Genomic DNA, 18,513 nt, shown 5'->3' on the forward strand with positions numbered 1-18,513 from the left:
AGGGGTCGGTGGAGGGAACACACGCTGTGATAGGGAAGTGGATTATTACACATCCCATTCCCAATTGTTTTTCTTTTAACGCGTTGTAAGCCAGAGAGATACGTGTGTCTATGTGTGTGTGTGTGTTGAGGGATGGCTTCGTGCTTTGAAAGCAAGAGGGTGGAAGTTCAAATCCTGATAACATACGTCTTCCTGGAGCTTGTTTCTTTTAGTTAATTGCTGCTGCCAATTAAATTTTTCATCCTCATTGGGGCCAAAGAGCTGCATCGTTTCATAAATTTGGTGTTGTGGTTGGCGCAGTAGTAATACGAGCAAAGCAAAGAGGCGTGCAGTGCAAGTTTGCTGAGCAAAAACAAATATTGTTGGAGGGACTCAACTGACACCTCGCAGAATATGATACCTAGAGCAATTATTGAAACGGATCGGGATCATCATGATGAAATTAGGAGGCGAACTCGAGCAGGATGGATACATTTTGTAAATTATTTGGTAATGAAAAAACAACATACCATGGCGCATACTCAGCAGCTGTGACATTGAACAGAAACATGGGCACTGACAAACAAAATGGAACAAAAGTGGAAGTGTTTTAAAGAAGTCTTAGGAGATGCGTGCTTGGGAGTACCACGGAGAGACAAGGAAGAGGAACACATGGATGAAGAAACAGATGCACATCCGACAGACCGTATAATGACTCGTGAGTAACGTAAATTATTTTGCACGGGATGCATCTTTCTACACGGGATGCATCGGCGATGGACATGGCTGCGATCGAATAGCAGCCAAAAGAAGGGGAGTATAACCCGGCGCAGTCAGAATGAGAATCTGTATTCGTGGTGGAGGAATCCGATGAGCTATAAAGTAATTTTTTTCTCACATATGTCCAAGTAAAGGGTGGGGTCAGAAAGTTGCAACAACAAACAATAAAAAACACCCGATATGAGTGCAATGTGTAGGTAAGGTAAGCAAATAACTACAAAATATATATTTTTATTTTTGATCAAGTAAAGCCCACAGCTATTAGCTTCTTTTTCAGAAGTGACCTGGCCAGAAATAATAGTTCAATGAAATGGCTCGTCACGTGGACATTTGTAGTGGCCAAATGATCTAAATAATCTAAGCGCAAGGAGTCAAGTTCCCGCGTAGGAATGGTATGGAGTTTGGCATTACAAGGCCGCCACGGCCGGCAATGGCATGCAGAAACCCACATCCAGACCATGGCTGATGATGAGGATGGTGGTGGTGATTGATAGTTTCGCGAGTGACGGTGAGAGGATGATTGACGGGCATTGGCATTGACCGCACTCAAGAAGCATTTACACTGGGCAATTTCTCCAAAAACGCTTCGTATAGTGCCACGTGAAAACATTTGAACGCCATGAACTTCAGCACTTGCAATAACACAGTAAGACAACAACACGACTGTCATCGCACAGCATTCTGCTGACTTGCAGATGTTGGGGAAGCGTATTTATATGAACATTTTAAGAAAACGGTGAAGATCTTTGCCAAAGCATTACCCCTTAGACCAATTTGTATGATCAAGGAGTTTCCCTGGCATCACAGCTTGGCTCTGCTTTTTGGGCTGAAACTAACCGAACTGATTTATGTGGAATGTATCTGAGTGTTATCCACTTGCAAGCAGTTTTTTTCCTGGTTAAATGAAAAACAATTACTACGAACTTAGCAACCCCGCTGCTCCCTGGACAAAAATTATATCGGTTGTTTAAATACCTGACATGGGCAATACGTTACATTGCCTGCATTCCGATAAATTTAATTAACAACAATAATAATCTAGTACATTTAGTATTCGTGCCACGGAGGCACTTGTTTGACTGACACGGTGCACAGTAGTTTTATCGGTAGGGGGCGACGTTTGCTGGGCTAATCTCTTTTGAAACTTTGACCATGCTGCCTGCACGTGACGACGGCCCTCGTTTTGAAATTGACGCCACGTCAGGCTTTTCGACAGCCGCCGTGAACCAGGCGGTTGTCGACGTTGCGGCGTCAAACCCCCGCGGCATTCTGGAAATTGCCCGATGATGCTGCTCGGAATGACCCCGCACCTCCTGATTATTGGCGCGGTTGGGTGTGTGCATGTTGAACTTATTTGGCACCGTCCGTGGCCAACCCTGCTAATCGGAGGTGAAATAACGTGGCAAAACCTAGCAGTAGCCCAATAAATATCACGCGAAAGAATATGCGAAATAAAAAATACTCTCTCAGTATGAGCAGCTGTCATCGTTTGGTATTCTAGAAATGTAGTTATGTACGTTGATCTTCTTTCGCACTGTACTTAACCAACCGTGATAATCGGAGGTGCGCGATGTAGGGTGCGAACGAAGTTCAGCTTGCATACATACCAGCAAAACGTCGTACCAGTTTGCTAAATGTTGCGGATTTGCGCTCTAAAATACCGGTGTGCTGAAGCAATAATAAATTGGCTCGTTTGTTTGCTTGACAGCTCTGTTTGGCTGTGTCAGTCAGGTGGAGGGTGGGATTACGACACAGATTGGCATTGCATTCGCGCAATCTGACCCAAAAATCAATTGCGTATCACACCATTGCTCGCGGGAGCTTGCGTGTCAAAAGTCTAACGGAGGTTGCCAGGATCGTAGCAAAGTGTGCTCAAACCACCACTCCACTGCACACAGCAGTGTGCACACACGTACTGGTTGCACAGACATTGTGTGTCTTGTTTATAGCTCGAATGTAATCAAATCCTGTGCAAGTGCAGTACACGGCGTACAATGCGTGAACTTGTGTGTGTGTGTGCGCCAACTGGGTGCACACGCGTGTTTGGCCGTGCGTGTTGACCGTGCGTGCTGTGGCTGACCCGGGGGAGGGGTGCGAAATATCGTTGGGTGTCTTTTTGGCCATATCTCAAAATGTTTGGTGGTTGTCCAAGCTCCCCACGACGCCCAACCGCGGTGGCTGCGGCTCCCATGGCTGATGAGGCCCACGCAAGCAGCCGAGCCCGCAAGGGAAGGGAAGGCGGCGTCTGTCGCAAGCGTGCGGATATGAGACACGCTCGTTACGAGAGTTGCGTGTGACGCCCACGGGCGGCGGGGGTGGAGGGGATGCACCGGGGGCCGAAGGTCAATGTGGCAGTGGCTCTGAATATACAATGCCAGTGTGTACCTCCCTTAATGTGCCTGTGCACCCTCGCCCGCTCGTAAAAAGAGACGGATGACTAAAAAGAATACATTTGGCGAGGATACTACAATAAAAACATATTTTGTGCGTGCTTACATAACACGCATCACTGTAGAAATGTGCTCGTGAATGTGCGAGTACACAATTGTGTATAATACAGTACCTGCATGCATAGACTCGAAATATGGTTATGCAATGTGCATATGTAGCAGAGCTGGGATGATTGATTACACGAATTCATGTTCGAAAATTTAGAATCGACTACTTTTTTTGTGCGAGATTGATTGGGCCCCTTTTAAAATAGTGGTCGCCACGACTAGCGCTACACGGCTTTTGGTGATGCCAATGACCTCATGATGTCAATGACATCATGATGTCAATGACAACCTCCCGCCCCACTGAGCACCATCCAGCAGCACACGTGGGAATCTGTGCGACTATTTTCTTGTTTTAAATTAATTGAATCGCTAATCGGTGGCGTATTCGATGACTTACATGATCACGGTAGCCCAGCACTGGTAACATTTACATATATACGTGTGTAAAACACACGTGCTGTCTCTCATCAAGATTTATTTGTTTCTGTATTTCTGTGCGAAGTGAACGTGTTTGATTTTTGGGTTTCCCCCACGGATTGTGAGGAGGAGGAGGAATTGTTTACGTTATTGTCAAATGCGATACGGTATTGCACGTTGCATTTTAAAGCGTGATCTCATATCTCTATAATTTGTTATATTAGAATCACAATATTTATATATACTGGAGGAATCCGATAAGCTATACAGCTTTTTTCCACAGATGTCCAGTAAGGGCACGGGTTAAGAACAAAGTGTCTCTGAAGCCTTTGACATGCACCTCAACATTTGATCCTTATGGTGGTACCCCGGGGTACCAAATAATACAAAATGGCCGAGGCAATTAAATGTTTTATTTCTGGGACACTATTTTTACCAGGGGTGTTACTTCACTCCGTGACTGGGGTACCGATCAATCCGAAATCGGTGCTACTCCATGATGTCGAAACGCAGCGAGGACGATTGCGCTGAAACCCTGAACGCTCGCGGTACGCACCGTGGTGGTGCATTGTGTACGGCTCGTCGAGACGAGTCGATTGCCGCATCGCCGACCATCAACAGACTAAAAATGGCTGCATCACGGACATTAAGCGAGAGCCGGGGTATCGTCATGAGGTTCATTTATTGTATAAAATTAATCCTTGTGAATCGTTACTCGTTGTGACTTGGCATGTGGACCTCACGTCAACCCATGTCAGGAAAAGGGTTGAAGGTTTCCCACTTGAACGTGGTTAAAAACATCGTTTCGTGAGCTTGCATAATGCCATGGTTATTTAGCATAAAAAACATCACTGTGGAATGAATCTCGCAATGTTGCCTAGACTACCAATATTGGGCCTCTTCATTTGCTCCACATCTCAATTTGCAAACGACGTCCATTGCAGCAGCGCACTGCAAAACACGCCCAACTGCAGATGCCACATGGCGGGTCTGGTCAGCGCACGAGCACGTTTAAGCTTTCAGTATTGCAGCTAATCACCGCTTTGCCAACCGGTGGAGATCAGCTGTCTTTGTGGGGGGGGGGTGAACATGGACAAAAGAGAGAGAGAGAACAAAAACGTAGCCTTGTCAAATGTTATTGTGCTGCATGACCTTGGCACAAGCCATATTCCTTCTTGATTTGAAGCTTTCGTGACGGCAGGAATCCATACTCTTTGGTTCTTTCGGTAAAGTCACGTAGGTGCCTGATGACGATTGCTTGCGTTGCGGTCGAAACGTCGGGATCTATTATTTTTTCTACCTACGTGACTTTACCGAAAGAACCAAAGAGTATGCCATATTCCGTCGCGCCAGCACTTGGTCGCAGGGCGACGTGCGTGCGTGCGTGTGTGCGTGCGTGCGTGTGTGCGTGCGTGTGTGCGTGCGTGCGTGTGTGCGTGCGTGCGTGCGTGCGTGTGTGCGTGCGTGCGTGTGTGCGAGCCGACGTTTTGCGCTCCGTCGGATTGTGCCTTTGCTGCATTGTGGCACCCCGCTACTCTTTGACAGCTGTCTCCTGAGCCCAACCCTTGGAAAACCAAGGCTGCCAAATCGTGGCACGTGCGCTCTTAAATGTATAATTTATTGCCTTTTTGTATTCCTCTGCCTCGGCATTAAAACATGACACGTATTTATCTTTTTTTTTTCTGGGAGCTGGGTGGAAACTATGTCCAGCAGGCTCAGGCAAGCTGGACGCACTGTTTTGTTTAAAGTAATGAATTAAGATGGTTCGACGGGCGGGTGTCAACTTTTTACGTTGAAATTTGAGTATGTGACATGGCTTTACACTGCAGGTTACTTTCTGGGCCCATTCGCCTCTGTACTGAGGTGAAGCAAGCCCTCCAGTCACGAGTCTCGAGTCCACTGGGTCACAGTCTGCAGCCTTGGGGTGTCTTGGATCGAAGGGACTTCGAGGACTTGAGTGTTTAAAAGTGTAATGTTGCGTTAGGCGGTTTATTAGATGGTTACGAGTTTTGCTTCAGTGTCATTACTCCAACACAAGCTTTTCTAACTGTCACGAATCAGCCGGCTTAGAGGATCTGGCCTTGACACTGGCTTAGACCTCAAAGGCTCCTCCTGTGCCTTGGCCTCAGCTTTGACCTCATGGGTCCTCACCTCCTGGCCTTCAATCCAAGGCTGACAGTCATTTGAAAAATAATCGTGCAATACAAAGCAAATATGTGCATGTATGCAGCTCACTGCTCCGGCCAGAGGCCCTGTGGATTACTGGTATAAATTTATGAACGCATTAATTCCATAATTCCATTCTGATTTTGTTTATGTCCAATACTCGATGCGTTTTACCTTGGCGTACCAAACAACCCCCGTTTGTGTGTGTATGTATGCGAGCTCGATGGAAAGATGCATTCGAAAAGCAAAGGGCTTTGTGTGTATGCCGTCCTCCTCTGTCCTTGATTCCATTCTCCGTTCATTTTGCATCTATTCTGTTGAATAGTAGAACTATGCGCTGCCTCAAGGCGACTTTCGATGCCATGCTTATGCAAGAGGTGATTGATGCGAGGCAGGGAATGCACTCTTCTCACAGTTCCTTATGTAACTTTTCAGAAACATTTTATCTTGTCGCCAAGTTGACGCGTTGAAATGTTGCATTGTGATTTTGTGTGCACGTGAGTACTCCATCTGGTGGTTAACTTTGTCTTATTTCAGATTTCAGTTATATATAATGCTTTTGTCGTGGCGTCTGCCCAGAATAATATTATCGGGATCATAGTTCTGGTCTTTTAAGAATTAAGTTTTTTAAAGGTCAAGGAAAATTCCTTTTCAGTTTAGGGCTGTCCAAACCTCGGTGCCGATTGTTGAATCGTAAGATTGAGGCCTTGAATACGAGCCAGGCACACGTCCTGAAAGCGCTCCTCGTACACCAAGCAGTGACCAAACTTTAAAATGCACAGACCTGTCCTTTTATTGCTGGGCAGCGTTTTGTGCTTCCTTACCGCATTGCCAATAAACACCCTGGTCCACGTGTCATGTAGTATACACCGTCATTAACGCCGCTAAATGCTTTAAAGCCCCTTTTGTAAATCCTCTGCCGCGATGGAGAAGGCCTCCCAATTGCCACGTCGCGGTCAAGGGAGTCGTTGGACCATATTTGGCCGGGCGACGGTCCAGGGCTTGGCAACCCGCAGCTCCGGTGCCGCGTGCGATTCTTTGAAGGATTCTCGCTATGTGACGGTTATTTATTAGGGATCACCGCCGTCTCGTATTCACGTGGAATTGCGGCTCTTGAAGTGTGCATTTATTTCTTTTTTACCGAATTCGAAAAAATAAGTCAAAAAGGGTCTTGTCATTTTTGGTTGCACTGGTCTGTGTGGGTGGGTGGAGTGGGGGCTCCGGGTGGTCACCAGGTTCGTAGCGCAATGCACCGGCCACTGCTGCGCTGCGTTTCTACCCCAGCGCTGTCGTGCTTACCCCGCTTTTACGTCGGGGATGCCTTCCCGAATGAAAGGTGCGACGACGAAAATCGAAACGATGTAAATCACAAGCGATTTTGCAGGGTAGGTAGGTGTGGAGGGTAGGTAGGTGTGCAGGGTAGGTAGGTGTGGAGGGTAGGTAGGTGTGCAGGGTAGATAGGTGTGGAGGGTAGGTAGGTGTGCAGGGTAGGTAGGTGTGGAGGGTAGGTAGGTGTGCAGGGTAGATAGGTGTGGAGGGTAGGTAGGTGTGCAGGGTAGGTAGGTGTGCAGGGTAGGTAGGTGTGGGGGGTAGGTAGGTGTGCAGGGTAGATAGGTGTGGAGGGTAGGTAGGTGTGCAGGGTAGATAGGTGTGGAGGGTAGGTAGGTGTGCAGGGTCGGTAGGTGTGGAGGGTAGGTAGGTGTGCAGGGTAGGTAGGTGTGGAGGGTAGGTAGGTGTGGAGGGTAGGTAGGTGTGGAGGGTAGATAGGTGTGGAGGGTAGGTAGGTGTGCAGGGTAGGTAGGTGTGGAGGGTAGGTAGGTGTGCAGGGTAGATAGGTGTGGAGGGTAGGTAGGTGTGCAGGGTAGGTAGGTGTGCAGGGTAGATAGGTGTGGAGGGTAGGTAGGTGTGCAGGGTAGGTAGGTGTGGAGGGTAGGTAGGTGTGGGGGGTAGGTAGGTGTGCAGGGTAGATAGGTGTGGAGGGTAGGTAGGTGTGCAGGGTCGGTAGGTGTGGAGGGTAGGTAGGTGTGCAGGGTAGGTAGGTGTGGAGGGTAGGTAGGTGTGCAGGGTAGGTAGGTGTGGAGGGTAGGTAGGTGTGGAGGGTAGGTAGGTGTGCAGGGTAGATAGGTGTGGAGGGTAGATAGGTGTGGAGGGTAGGTAGGTGTGCAGGGTAGGTAGGTGTGGAGGGTAGGTAGGTGTGCAGGGTAGGTAGGTGTGGAGGGTAGGTAGGTGTGCAGGGTAGGTAGGTGTGCAGGGTAGGTAGGTGTGGGGGGTAGGGAGGTGTGGAGGGCGAAGGCTGGGAGGCGACGGGAAACGAGGATGGGAAGCAAATGGGGAAGTGGTATTTTTATTAAAGTGATGGACTTATTTGTGAAATGACGTAAATGGGTGAGACGTACATCATGGGTATTACCAGAGGTGGGACAAAGTCATTGTTATGCAAGTCCAAGTCGAGTCGCAAGTCATCAAATTCATGACTCGAGTCTGACTCGAGTCCAAGTCACATGACTCGAGTCCACATCTCATAGGTGGGACAAAGTCATTGTTATGCAAGTCCAAGTCGAGTCGCAAGTCATCAAATTCATGACTCGAGTCTGACTCGAGTCCAAGTCACATGACTCGAGTCCACACCTCTGGGTATTACTGTATAATATATAGTCCATTTATTTAGAACTTGGTTGACTTTTGTTGGCTGCCGGTCGCTATCATCCTTTTAATCTTCCCAACGAATTCCAAGGGACATGTCAGATGTTTGGCGAACCCAAACAAAAAAACGATTGAAACGTGTTTTTTTTTAAACGCTCTCTTTGAATCTTGCTTGGCCACAAATGAAGTGGGCCTTCTCGTTCGGGAAACCCGCGTGCTAATTGACCCAACTGTGTTCATAATTAAACGTCAGATTCGTCTGCCTAAACCAAACGCCGCCGATTGTGTTGATGCAAACGGCACGCAAAGTAACGCACCATTACGCCCGCCAGTCGTGCCGCGTTTGCTCGCTGATGGCGCTGCTTCCCTCCTAATTCCGTAACAGCTAGCTGCCTTTTGCAGCCTCTGTTGCGTTAAAGGAGAGGGGGAGGAGAAGAAGCGACGAGACTCCGCTGCCCCCAGCGTCCTTGCTGCCAGCCAAACGGAGGCGCGAGAGCTCGCGCGCCGAAGGCAAATAACAAGAAAAAACAAACCCAAGACGATCGCAGCGCCTGCGCTGTGGCTGCACGGCGTCCCCTGGAACACCGTGTCCCATTAGCGGACCGCTAAAGCCCTCTGGCACCCCCACCCCGTGCCGCCGGCTCCACGCTTGCGGCGCGGGCAGACCCCCGCGGACGGCCTTTTTGTCATTCACGCACGTGCGTTGCGTCGCAGCCGAATTAACCACCCGCTGATGGCTGCAGTCGTGTGTAAGCCGCCTTGTGTGTGCAAGCGGAGTGGCGTTGCTGCTGCTGCTGCTGCCGCGACCGCTGTGGGTTGTTTTTTTTTAATTTTCAAGATGCAACGTTGGCGCTGCAGTCTCTTGCACTCCCTCCCCGTCCCCTGAGCAAGAGCGAAGTTGTTTCAGGGTTTGCGGCGCGTTGCTGCCCTCTGCTGGATGGATGTGGCACAGAGCGAAAGCCCTCTCTGAGAGGGGGCCCCCTCTTGGCTTCCCTGATGCCTGCATCTGAAGTGGACACGGGAGGGTGGTCTCATCTTGTCTTAAAGGAATTTATATAGCGCCTCGACCAAGGCGCTTTACGAGGGATTACGAACGGTACAGCGTAGCAATATAATGGTGGAGATGAGACCAATTAAGTAGATGAGAAGAAGCAACGGGGGGGGGGGGGGGGGCAAATCTGTGATGCGTGAATTCGGTGAAAGTTGATGACCGTCAATGATGATGAATGTATTGAGTGAAAGGGGACTGAATGAAAGCTATATGAGAATATGAGGAGGGAAAAGTGACGGTGGCGGTTATGAGGGGGAAGATTACGTGGTCGTGGGGTGAGCTCGGGAACGATTAGTTAGTTTTGGGTGCGGAATGGAAACGAGCGAGCGAAGGTGACTGTTTAATGTGGAGGGGAAGTTTGTTCCAGTGATTGAGCGTAAGGAGAGACGGCAAAGATTGAGTGACTGCACGAGCCTTTTATGTGCGCACAAGCTGAGACCATTAATTCGTAGCATGTGTCCAGTCCGCTCTTATGCATATCATAAGCATCATTGACGACCACACAATCAATCTGCTACTTTTGGCTGTGTTAAATAGAAATTAGTTTGTAATTGCAGAAACGTTTTTCTTGGGTGCAACGTGGAAATGAGTTCCATAATTTTTCTTCTTTTGAAAATCCATTCGACCACCACTGGGAGAGAGAACACGCGAACTCCAAACATACAAAAGGCATCGGGGTGGGGATCGAATCCACGACCTCCTGCGTACCATGCGAGGGATATAACATCTCCGCGCCACTGTGGCGCCCGATCAAAATATCGCTTGGGAAACGTGGGTTGTGGTTGTTTGGCGGTTGTTCCATTCCACCAGTTCGTCGTGACAATGCACTTTGGGTATTCCTAGCTTAGTCACCAGCCCCCTTCTCAAATTTTTTTACATCCTCCCAGAATATCGACACGGAACTCGGTGAGACGTTTTCATTACGTCGTGCTGTTGCTGGTTTAAAATAAAGTAAAAAAGAAAATACATTGAGCTGGAGCGAGCCTTGGTGTCGCCGCATCTGTAGGAGGAGGTGGTTTTGACTAACTGTCAAAACAACCCCTAATCTGTGGCGCAGAGCAGCGAGCGACGTCTCATCTGCCCATCGTAGACACGGGAGGGAGGATTGTGTGACGTTGTTTTGAGTCCGTATGTCCAACAAGCCTTTCATATTTTACGGCTAAAGCACCTGGCGCGCGTCTTGGCTGGCCGCAGAGAGTTTGTCTGTCTCACTTAAACACCGTTCATATTGGACTCTAATCTTTAAAACGGGTTCTTTTGATGAATTATAATATCCTTGACCTGGAGATCACTGTCTGATTTAAAGGCCTATTCGAATGAAAAAAATGTTTAGTCTATGCTGTCAAAATACTGCTTTCTTGCACCATGGTTTTCATTTTGTCTTCACGTAATGGGTGGTAAGTTGGCGTTAATGTTGAGGTGAACACAGTGGGTGATGCATCACACTTTAAAGGGCCTCATTGGTACTCTTATCTTAAGTTTGACAGTTTATAAAAACTGTGGGGGAATAATTTAACATCACTTCCAACAAAGATTAAATTCGTATCAGTGAATCACTTTACAGGGATAAGTTCATTCATGGGCATCTTCAAGGAAACGGAATCGATGAATGAATGCAACTGTAGGTCACAACATCTCGAACATATTTTGAAGGATTCTTTTAAGCTGCTACCCATGTGTCTTTACCTACGTATGTCGCCGAGTATGAAAGGTTTTGAAAATACTCCATATTATTACAGGGACTCCTTTACTTACAAACGAGTTAGGTTCCAGAGGTCTGTTCGTAAGTCGATTTGTTCAACTTTACTCCTGTCGATTCCAAACATGCTGCACGGCATGTACACTAAACACGGGGAATGGCTTTATAAAGTAGTATCATCTCCTTTAGATGTAGATGCCACCACCGCCATCTATTGCGCTTCGGTTGAGCTTACGACTGTCGGTCCGGAACAGGAAACTGGACATACGGGACAGGTTTTGTTCGTATCTCTTAAAGTTCGTTCGTCGATTGTTCGTAAGTTATATGAATGACTCGGGGGAGGAGGAGGAGGAGGAGGAATTGAGCCAGCCTTTCTCACGGGCTCCTCGCAGAAGCGATCAGCCGTTCGTACGGCGACACCCGACGACTGCCGCTGACGTGTCCGTCCTCTTTATTTGCGTGCCCACAGTGGACTCATCGTGCCGGAGAACCGGGTCAACGAGAGCATCCCCGAGGTGGTGGCGCGCTCCGGAAGCGCCTTTCTTCATTTCTTCAGCGACGCGGCCTACAACCTCACGGGATTCAACATCTCGTACAGGTAACGCGGCAGCAGCGTAGGCGCTGCTGGAGGTTGTACGTGGTTGGGGGGGGGGGGGGGTGTGCGTCCACGCAGGAGATTTCTACGACGCTGGTCATCGTGGCCATTCTCCCCACAGTTGTATTTGGCTGTGCCGAGTACCTCGTCACCAGTCCCGCAAAGTGCTTGGATTTCGTGGCAATTATGCACAAAAATACAAGTGTAGTTGGCATTGTGGGCAGTAGAGGGCAGTGGCACTGTGGGCAGTAGAGGGCAGTACAGCAATACCTATTGTTATTCACCAACCCGCACTGACCAGTGTGGTGAAGTATGATGGTATATCCCCTACGATCTGCAAGGCATGGTGATGCCCTCATCGGGCTGTACATTTGCAGGCATCCCTACGGATAGACTGCCGTATAACAATGCGGAATATTCAAATCCATCTGCTCGTCACCACCAATAATGAGCATCCCACCCTGTGTCCACTCGAGTTACATTGCCGCTCGTAATTCATTGTTTGCCTTCACGGTCTATGGAAACTGGGTGGAAGGAGGGCAACTTAAACAACAACCGGCGTTTGCAGCCACACACGCAGTAACAACCCGAGCGAAGTTGAAAGATGAATTTTAATCAGGGCTGCGTCGGGGAGACGTTTATCAGCTGTGTACCTCATCGCGGCTCACCTCTGGCTTGGCGTCTGGCTTGGCCTCTCACGTGGCTCAGCTCTGGCTTGAGCCTCTTCGGTTGTTTTTCAAAAACGCACGAGTGGCTCGGCTCGCGGGAAATTCTGAGCGTACGGCTGGGGCCGTGCTCGGAGCCGAGATTAGTGTGGCTTTGAGCCAGCCAGAGCCAAGCCTGAGCCAGGCCACGATTAAGAATATGGCCTTAAACTCTTTGACGCCCGTGGAGTGGTACTTAATCGGTGCCTCTGACGTCTCTCCGCTTGCTGCACAGCTTTAACTCGTGCCCAAACAACTGCTCGGGGCACGGGCGCTGCAACAGCTCGGGCGGCGCGCACTGCGTGTGCGACGAGTTCTGGAAGGGCGGAGCGTGCGACGTCCCCTACTGCGGCGACAACTGCGGCAGCCCCGTGCGCGGATTCTGCGACCTGCCGGGCAAGAAGTGCTGCATGTGCAACAGCAGCTGGCAGGGTACAGCTCCTTGCCTTCCTTGTCTCCCTCGCCGCCCTCGCCAACCCTCGCTTCCCTCGCCACCCTCACCACCCTCATCACCCTCGCCACCCTCGCTTCCCTCGCCACCCTCGCCACCCATGCCTACCTCACCTCTTTTTGTAGTGTTTTGGAGATATTTCTATGTAAGTGTTATCTTGCGTCTGTCTATGTAGTATCCCTGACAGTGAGTTACCAAGGTAAGGAAATTCGAACATAGTTTCTGATGGGCTAGAGCAATTCAACAATTTATTGGTCAGTTTTGGGTTTGTCACACCGCCCCCCTCGTGTGCTGGTGCCGGCCTTCATCGGTGCTACTCGCCAACAGCACTTGCCCCGGCAGTCTGTTAAGGCTGCACGGGGGACGTCTTTGTGCATGAACGTACACGTTGTGCCCCCCGCGTCAACTTTGCGCAGGACCCGACTGCTCGGTGACGGTGCCCGCCAACGAGTCGTACTGGATGCTCTTGGACGACGAGTATTCGGGTATCGCGCGAGCATCGCACAAGGCCGTTGTGCACAATGGCAGCATGTGGATCGTGGGTGGCTACGCGTTCAACTACTCGGGCTTCCCCATGGTGCTCAGGTGAGCCATCCCACTGGGTCGAGTGCTCTTGAAACCGAATTTCCATTTACTTATTTTTCTTTCTTTCTCCCCCTCCGCTGAACGCACTACTTCTATTTCACCGGCAGGCTTTTAAGAGAGGGTTAGGCAGAGGTCGCTGAACACTCGGGGCAGTGCCAGAGTGTGATTGTTACAGATGGAGCGAGAGCTTCCTTCTCTACAAAGCCACAGCTGCCTGGTAATGACTGGTGGCTCACAGGCTTTACGTTATAGAGTGGCAGTGGCCGTGTATTGTGCCTTCTCACTGTTGATCCTCTTGAGGTAGAGACCCGAGGAGCTTATTAAGTCAGTGGAACACGGTAATACTTGCGCAGGTCACGAGTGCTGTTCGCTAACTTCTCGCAATTGGCAGGTACATTCGATGATGACGTGGTGCGAGGGGGGGTTATGGGAGCGGCGGTCAGCATGGTACGCGATGAACCCGGCGACCCAAGTTCGATTCCTGCTCACGGCCAACACCAGTGACGATTATCTGAACTGGTTCTGGGCCTCTACTAGGTCGACTCGGCCTCAAATGAGTACCTGGTGCGGTGTGTAAACATCGTGGTGCTGGCCACCCACCCCATTGTGTGCTGTGCCGGCCTTCATAAGGGCTCGCTAGCAGCAGTGGACCCAACAGTCTGTTGCGGCTATACAGGGGATCTGTGTCTTTGTCTTGTGGTGCGAGGGGTGGCCCTCGAATTAACAATGCGTAATGTGTTTTCCGTGCAGTTATGATTTGAAGACGAACACGTGGCCAGCACTGAAGCGCATCGAGATCCCATTTTATCCGCGCTACGGCCATTCCCTCTCTCTGCACGGGGTAAGTGTCGTCCAGTGCATTTCGAAGTGCGTTGTAGCGGTTGGCGAATGCGTTGGAAGCAAGCAAAAAAGTGGCCCGGCCAGATTCGGTGAGTTGCGTTGGTGGCAAGCGGTGCAGAATGAAAGGAGCCGGTGCAGAATGAAAGGAGCCATTCGCTGGCTATTGTGCAGGCTGCTCAACTTTAAGGCGAGCTCCGGAGCGGGTAGACGTGATTGGATTTAGAAGTTCCTTCTCAGTGCTCAGAGCTCTACCTCCGAGTCTCTCTTACAAGTCCATTAATCATTAATTCTGTCCTGGAACCCCTTACCCGATTGGCATTTGGGATGACTTCTGAGTGCAATTCAATTTTGTTAAATATTCAAGGTGTCTCTTTTACTGGATCTGGTCTGAAGCTGCATATTTTAACAGTTCTATTCCAATAAGGCTTCTTTAATGAAGTACTTGAATCCCATGCCAGAGTAGATAACGGAGGTTACAATGGTCTATAGATTAAATTGCTTGCTTCCCGCTCCAAAGGATTTATCACAGATGTGTGCATTTAATCAGCCACAGAGTCAAAGCTTTGAAATTAGTTTTGTTTCATATGAAACCACTAAGTAAGATTTGTTTTCTATCCACAACAAAAACATATCTATTTGCATCTTCAGAGAGTACAGAAACAAATCGGGCTAAATAAAGAAAACATCTGCAGTGTTTAATAATGGCTCGAATGTTCAACTGGAAAGCAGTTTTTGAATTTTCCCATTAATGATAATAATGGCCGATTTAATAATGCGTGCAAAATGTGGTTCGCTAACAAGTCTGAGTGCACTTTCGTTTGGGCTGGTAAACAAAACAAAAATTGAAAGCATGTTTCCCAGGAACTGTCTGTGCACGGCCGGGCTGGCCGTGCCAAGCGTCGGGCCTGCAACCCGCCCCCTGACCGCCGTTCCTTGTCGCCGATGCCCCCCTTTCCCCGCAGGACAACTTGTACATGTACGGCGGCAAGATCGAAACGCCGGGCGGCAGCGTGACGGACGAGTTGTGGGTGTTCCACGTGCCGAACCAGACGTGGTCCCACCAGGTGCCCTCGCCCGGCACTCCGCGCGGCCAGTTCGCCGCCGTGGGCCACTCGGCGCACGTGGCCACGCTGGACACCGGCGAGGTCGTCATGTTCGTGTTCTTTGGGCACAATCCCACCTACGGGTACCTGAGCAAGGTCCAGGAGTACAACATCAGTAAGCTTGCCCGTTCGTTTGTTGTTGGTGGTGTACGTCAAATGTGGGGGGGGCTGGGGGGGGCAGGGCCAGAGGCAATGAGTACTCCCGGGCCACTCCCACAGATTTCTTAATTCAAACCTCTGCGGCCAACTAGTGCAAGCGAAACTGAATACGTGACCACCCACACCTGACCACCCACACGCCTGACCACCCACACCTGACCACCCACACCTGACCACCCACACGCCTGACCACCCACACACCTGACCACCCACACCTGACCACCCACACGTGACCATCCACACGCGTGACCACCTACACGTGACTATCCCGCTGTGCATATTGTGGTTCTCGGTCGTATGAAGATTTTCGCACGTGGATCATAGTGTCAAGAACTTTCGCCACCCCTCCTATACACACACACATTGTAAATTAATGATTGTGTATAAGTACATGTGTGCAAGTATGTAAAAACTAATTAAATTAGTAATGGTCAAACAGCCCCCAGAGCTTACACGGTGTGTGGGGAGGCTTCATTCAGCAGTACATCGACAAAGGGCTTTGGACATACAAAGATCCCCCGTGTAGTCTTAACAGACTGTTGCGGCAAGTGCTGTTAGCGAGCACCTATGAAGGCCCGGCACGGCACACAAAGGGGTGGGTGACCAGCACCACGCCCGGCCACCTTTGTCTCCCTCGTTGCGATGTTTACACACCGATCCAGGTACTCATTTGAGGCCGAGTCGACCTAGGGGAGGAGGCTCAGGACCAGTTTCAGATAATTGTCACTGGTGTTGGTCGTGAGTGGGAATCGAACTCGCGTCGCCGGGTTCATAGAGCAGAGAGCTAACCACTGCACTACCGCTTGGATATACACACACACACACACGCGTAAATTTTCACGTGCGTTCTTCAGGCGTCCACGCGGGTCGGTGGCCCGCTTGCGCGCAACGTGCAATAAAAGTGCAACCCCCCTCCCCTCCTCCCCCGTGTGACCCGACAGAAACGAACTCGTGGCGCATACCCGACACCAACGGGGCGCTGGTGCTGGGAGGCTACGGCCAGAGCAGCGTGTACGACTCCCTCGGCCGGGCCGTGTTCGTGCACGGCGGCTTCAAGGCCTTCAGCATGAACCGCAACAGCCTGACGGACGACCTGTACCGCTTCGACGTCAACACGCGCACATGGTGAGTCCGCGTGGCGCCGCCGCATGGCGCGGCCGAGGAAAAACGAGCCTCGCCCACTGCGTAGCGTTCTCACCGGTTGCGCTGTGTGTAGATGAGGATATTTTTCGGAATCGGAATCTTTGTTTAGACTGGAAGAATCCGATTGGCTACAAAGCTCTTTTTTTCACAGACGTCCAGTCGTTTTCGCAGGCCGTCATGCGCCATCATCGCAACAACTAAATATAAAAAGCAGTTCTCAAGAAAAGAGTTTTCAATCAAGATTCATTTCATCGAAGGAGCGAGTCAGATCCTCAAAATTCTGTTTTTCGCACGTGCGGAGCGAAACTTAGAGGGCATTGCCGTGTAAGTTTTTCGTGGGTCTACTGTACGGCTCCGTGGTGTTTTTCGGGTTGTGCCGTGTGCCGTTCGGCATGTCCGTCGTTTCTCCTCGCGTGCTGGGAGCTTATTCGGCACGATGTCCCCGACATTCTGCTGCGCCTGCCGTTTTTTGCGAAGAAGCTCCGACCTGGCACGCGCCGCAAAATCGCGGAGACACCGTCGCGTGTGCCGGGAAGTGTTCCTGCAGAAGCTCCCCAGCACGCGGAGTGGAACTTCGGACGCCAGAATCGGAATCTGTTATTCGTCGAGGAGAAATCCGAGGAGCTATGAAGCTCTTTTGCACAGATGTCCAGTGGGGGCGCGAGGTCATCAAGTGACAACAACAAACAATGCAAAAACACGATAGGGAGTGCAAAGTCTAGGGCATGTAAGCAAATTAGTAAAAATAAATAAATAAACTAAAACGAAACTATTTTTTACTAGCCTTTTGCCCGTCCAAGGACGGGTGTATTGTAGTAAATCTGAAACTTGCAAGCGAAAAGCAGATAGGGATATTCATTGCATCCATTCGTGTGCAGTTTGTGAGGCTGCGGTGACACAGACTTATTTAATTTAAAGGTTATAATCCCTTGTTCATCATGACGTCCTTTTTACTTCCATGTCTCAACAGCGTTACGGAGATTGCGTGACGTGAGGGTTCTGCCTTTGTAGTGAGGGTTGTAAGTTGACGCTGAGGAGGGGGGAGGAGGCGCCTCGCCCCCCCATGTGGAGTGACGTCAGCCGCTAACTATTATTAATGGAGGGGTCTTGTCCATTTCGAGGACGTCACCTTACAATGATTATCAATGAGGGGGGCTGGTCTACGTGGAGTGACGTAATGCGCGTTACACACTGAAATTCTTGGGTAAATATAGTAGTACATTTTACCAGGTAAAGCCCACTTGAGCAATTAGTTATTTTTTCAGAAGCGACCTGGCTACAAAATGACCGCTCAAAAGCGGCACGACCCGCGATGGCGTCCGTAGGGGCTCGTTGCCGTTTTAGCCACCTCCCGCGCGCCGGTGTTGAGTCTCGCGATGCCTCCTCGCCCCCCGCACGCAGGACCATCCTCACGAGCAGCGGCCTCTGCCGCTACCTGCACTCGGCGGTGATCATCAGCGGCACCATGCTGGTGTACGGCGGCAACACGCACAACGACACGTCCGTTAGCACTGGCGCCAAGTGCTTCTCCGCCGACTTCATGGCCTATGACATCGGTCGGTGCCCCTCCCCCCCTGCCTCCCCCCACCTGCGTGCGCACCTTCCGCAAATTCCGCAGGCGTTGGTGTGGGGTCCGTGACCGATGTTTGTTATTTATGTTGTGTTTAGTCGCTCGTTTCAGACTCGCTGGCAGCCCCCAA

The 18,513-nt window shown here is 50.2% G+C and overlaps 1 protein-coding gene across 4 annotated transcripts in view; it reads left to right on the forward strand.

Annotated features, from left to right (window-relative positions):
- ATRN (attractin) overlaps window positions 1-18,513 on the forward strand; it is a 296,628-nt gene that overhangs the window by 89,794 nt on the left and 188,321 nt on the right. For all 4 annotated transcript variants that reach the window (XM_078861672.1, XM_078861673.1, XM_078861675.1 and 1 more), the window contains exons 4-10: window positions 11,703-11,831; window positions 12,768-12,964; window positions 13,400-13,568; window positions 14,319-14,409; window positions 15,371-15,626; window positions 16,612-16,795; window positions 18,215-18,369. In XM_078861672.1, the coding sequence (XP_078717798.1) occupies window positions 11,703-11,831; window positions 12,768-12,964; window positions 13,400-13,568; window positions 14,319-14,409; window positions 15,371-15,626; window positions 16,612-16,795; window positions 18,215-18,369 (1,181 nt within the window). The remainder of the gene's footprint in view (window positions 1-11,702; window positions 11,832-12,767; window positions 12,965-13,399; window positions 13,569-14,318; window positions 14,410-15,370; window positions 15,627-16,611; window positions 16,796-18,214; window positions 18,370-18,513) is intronic.

Source organism: Lampetra fluviatilis, chromosome 12, assembly GCF_964198595.1.
Source record: "Lampetra fluviatilis chromosome 12, kcLamFluv1.1, whole genome shotgun sequence".
Taxonomy (NCBI): domain Eukaryota; kingdom Metazoa; phylum Chordata; class Hyperoartia; order Petromyzontiformes; family Petromyzontidae; genus Lampetra; species Lampetra fluviatilis.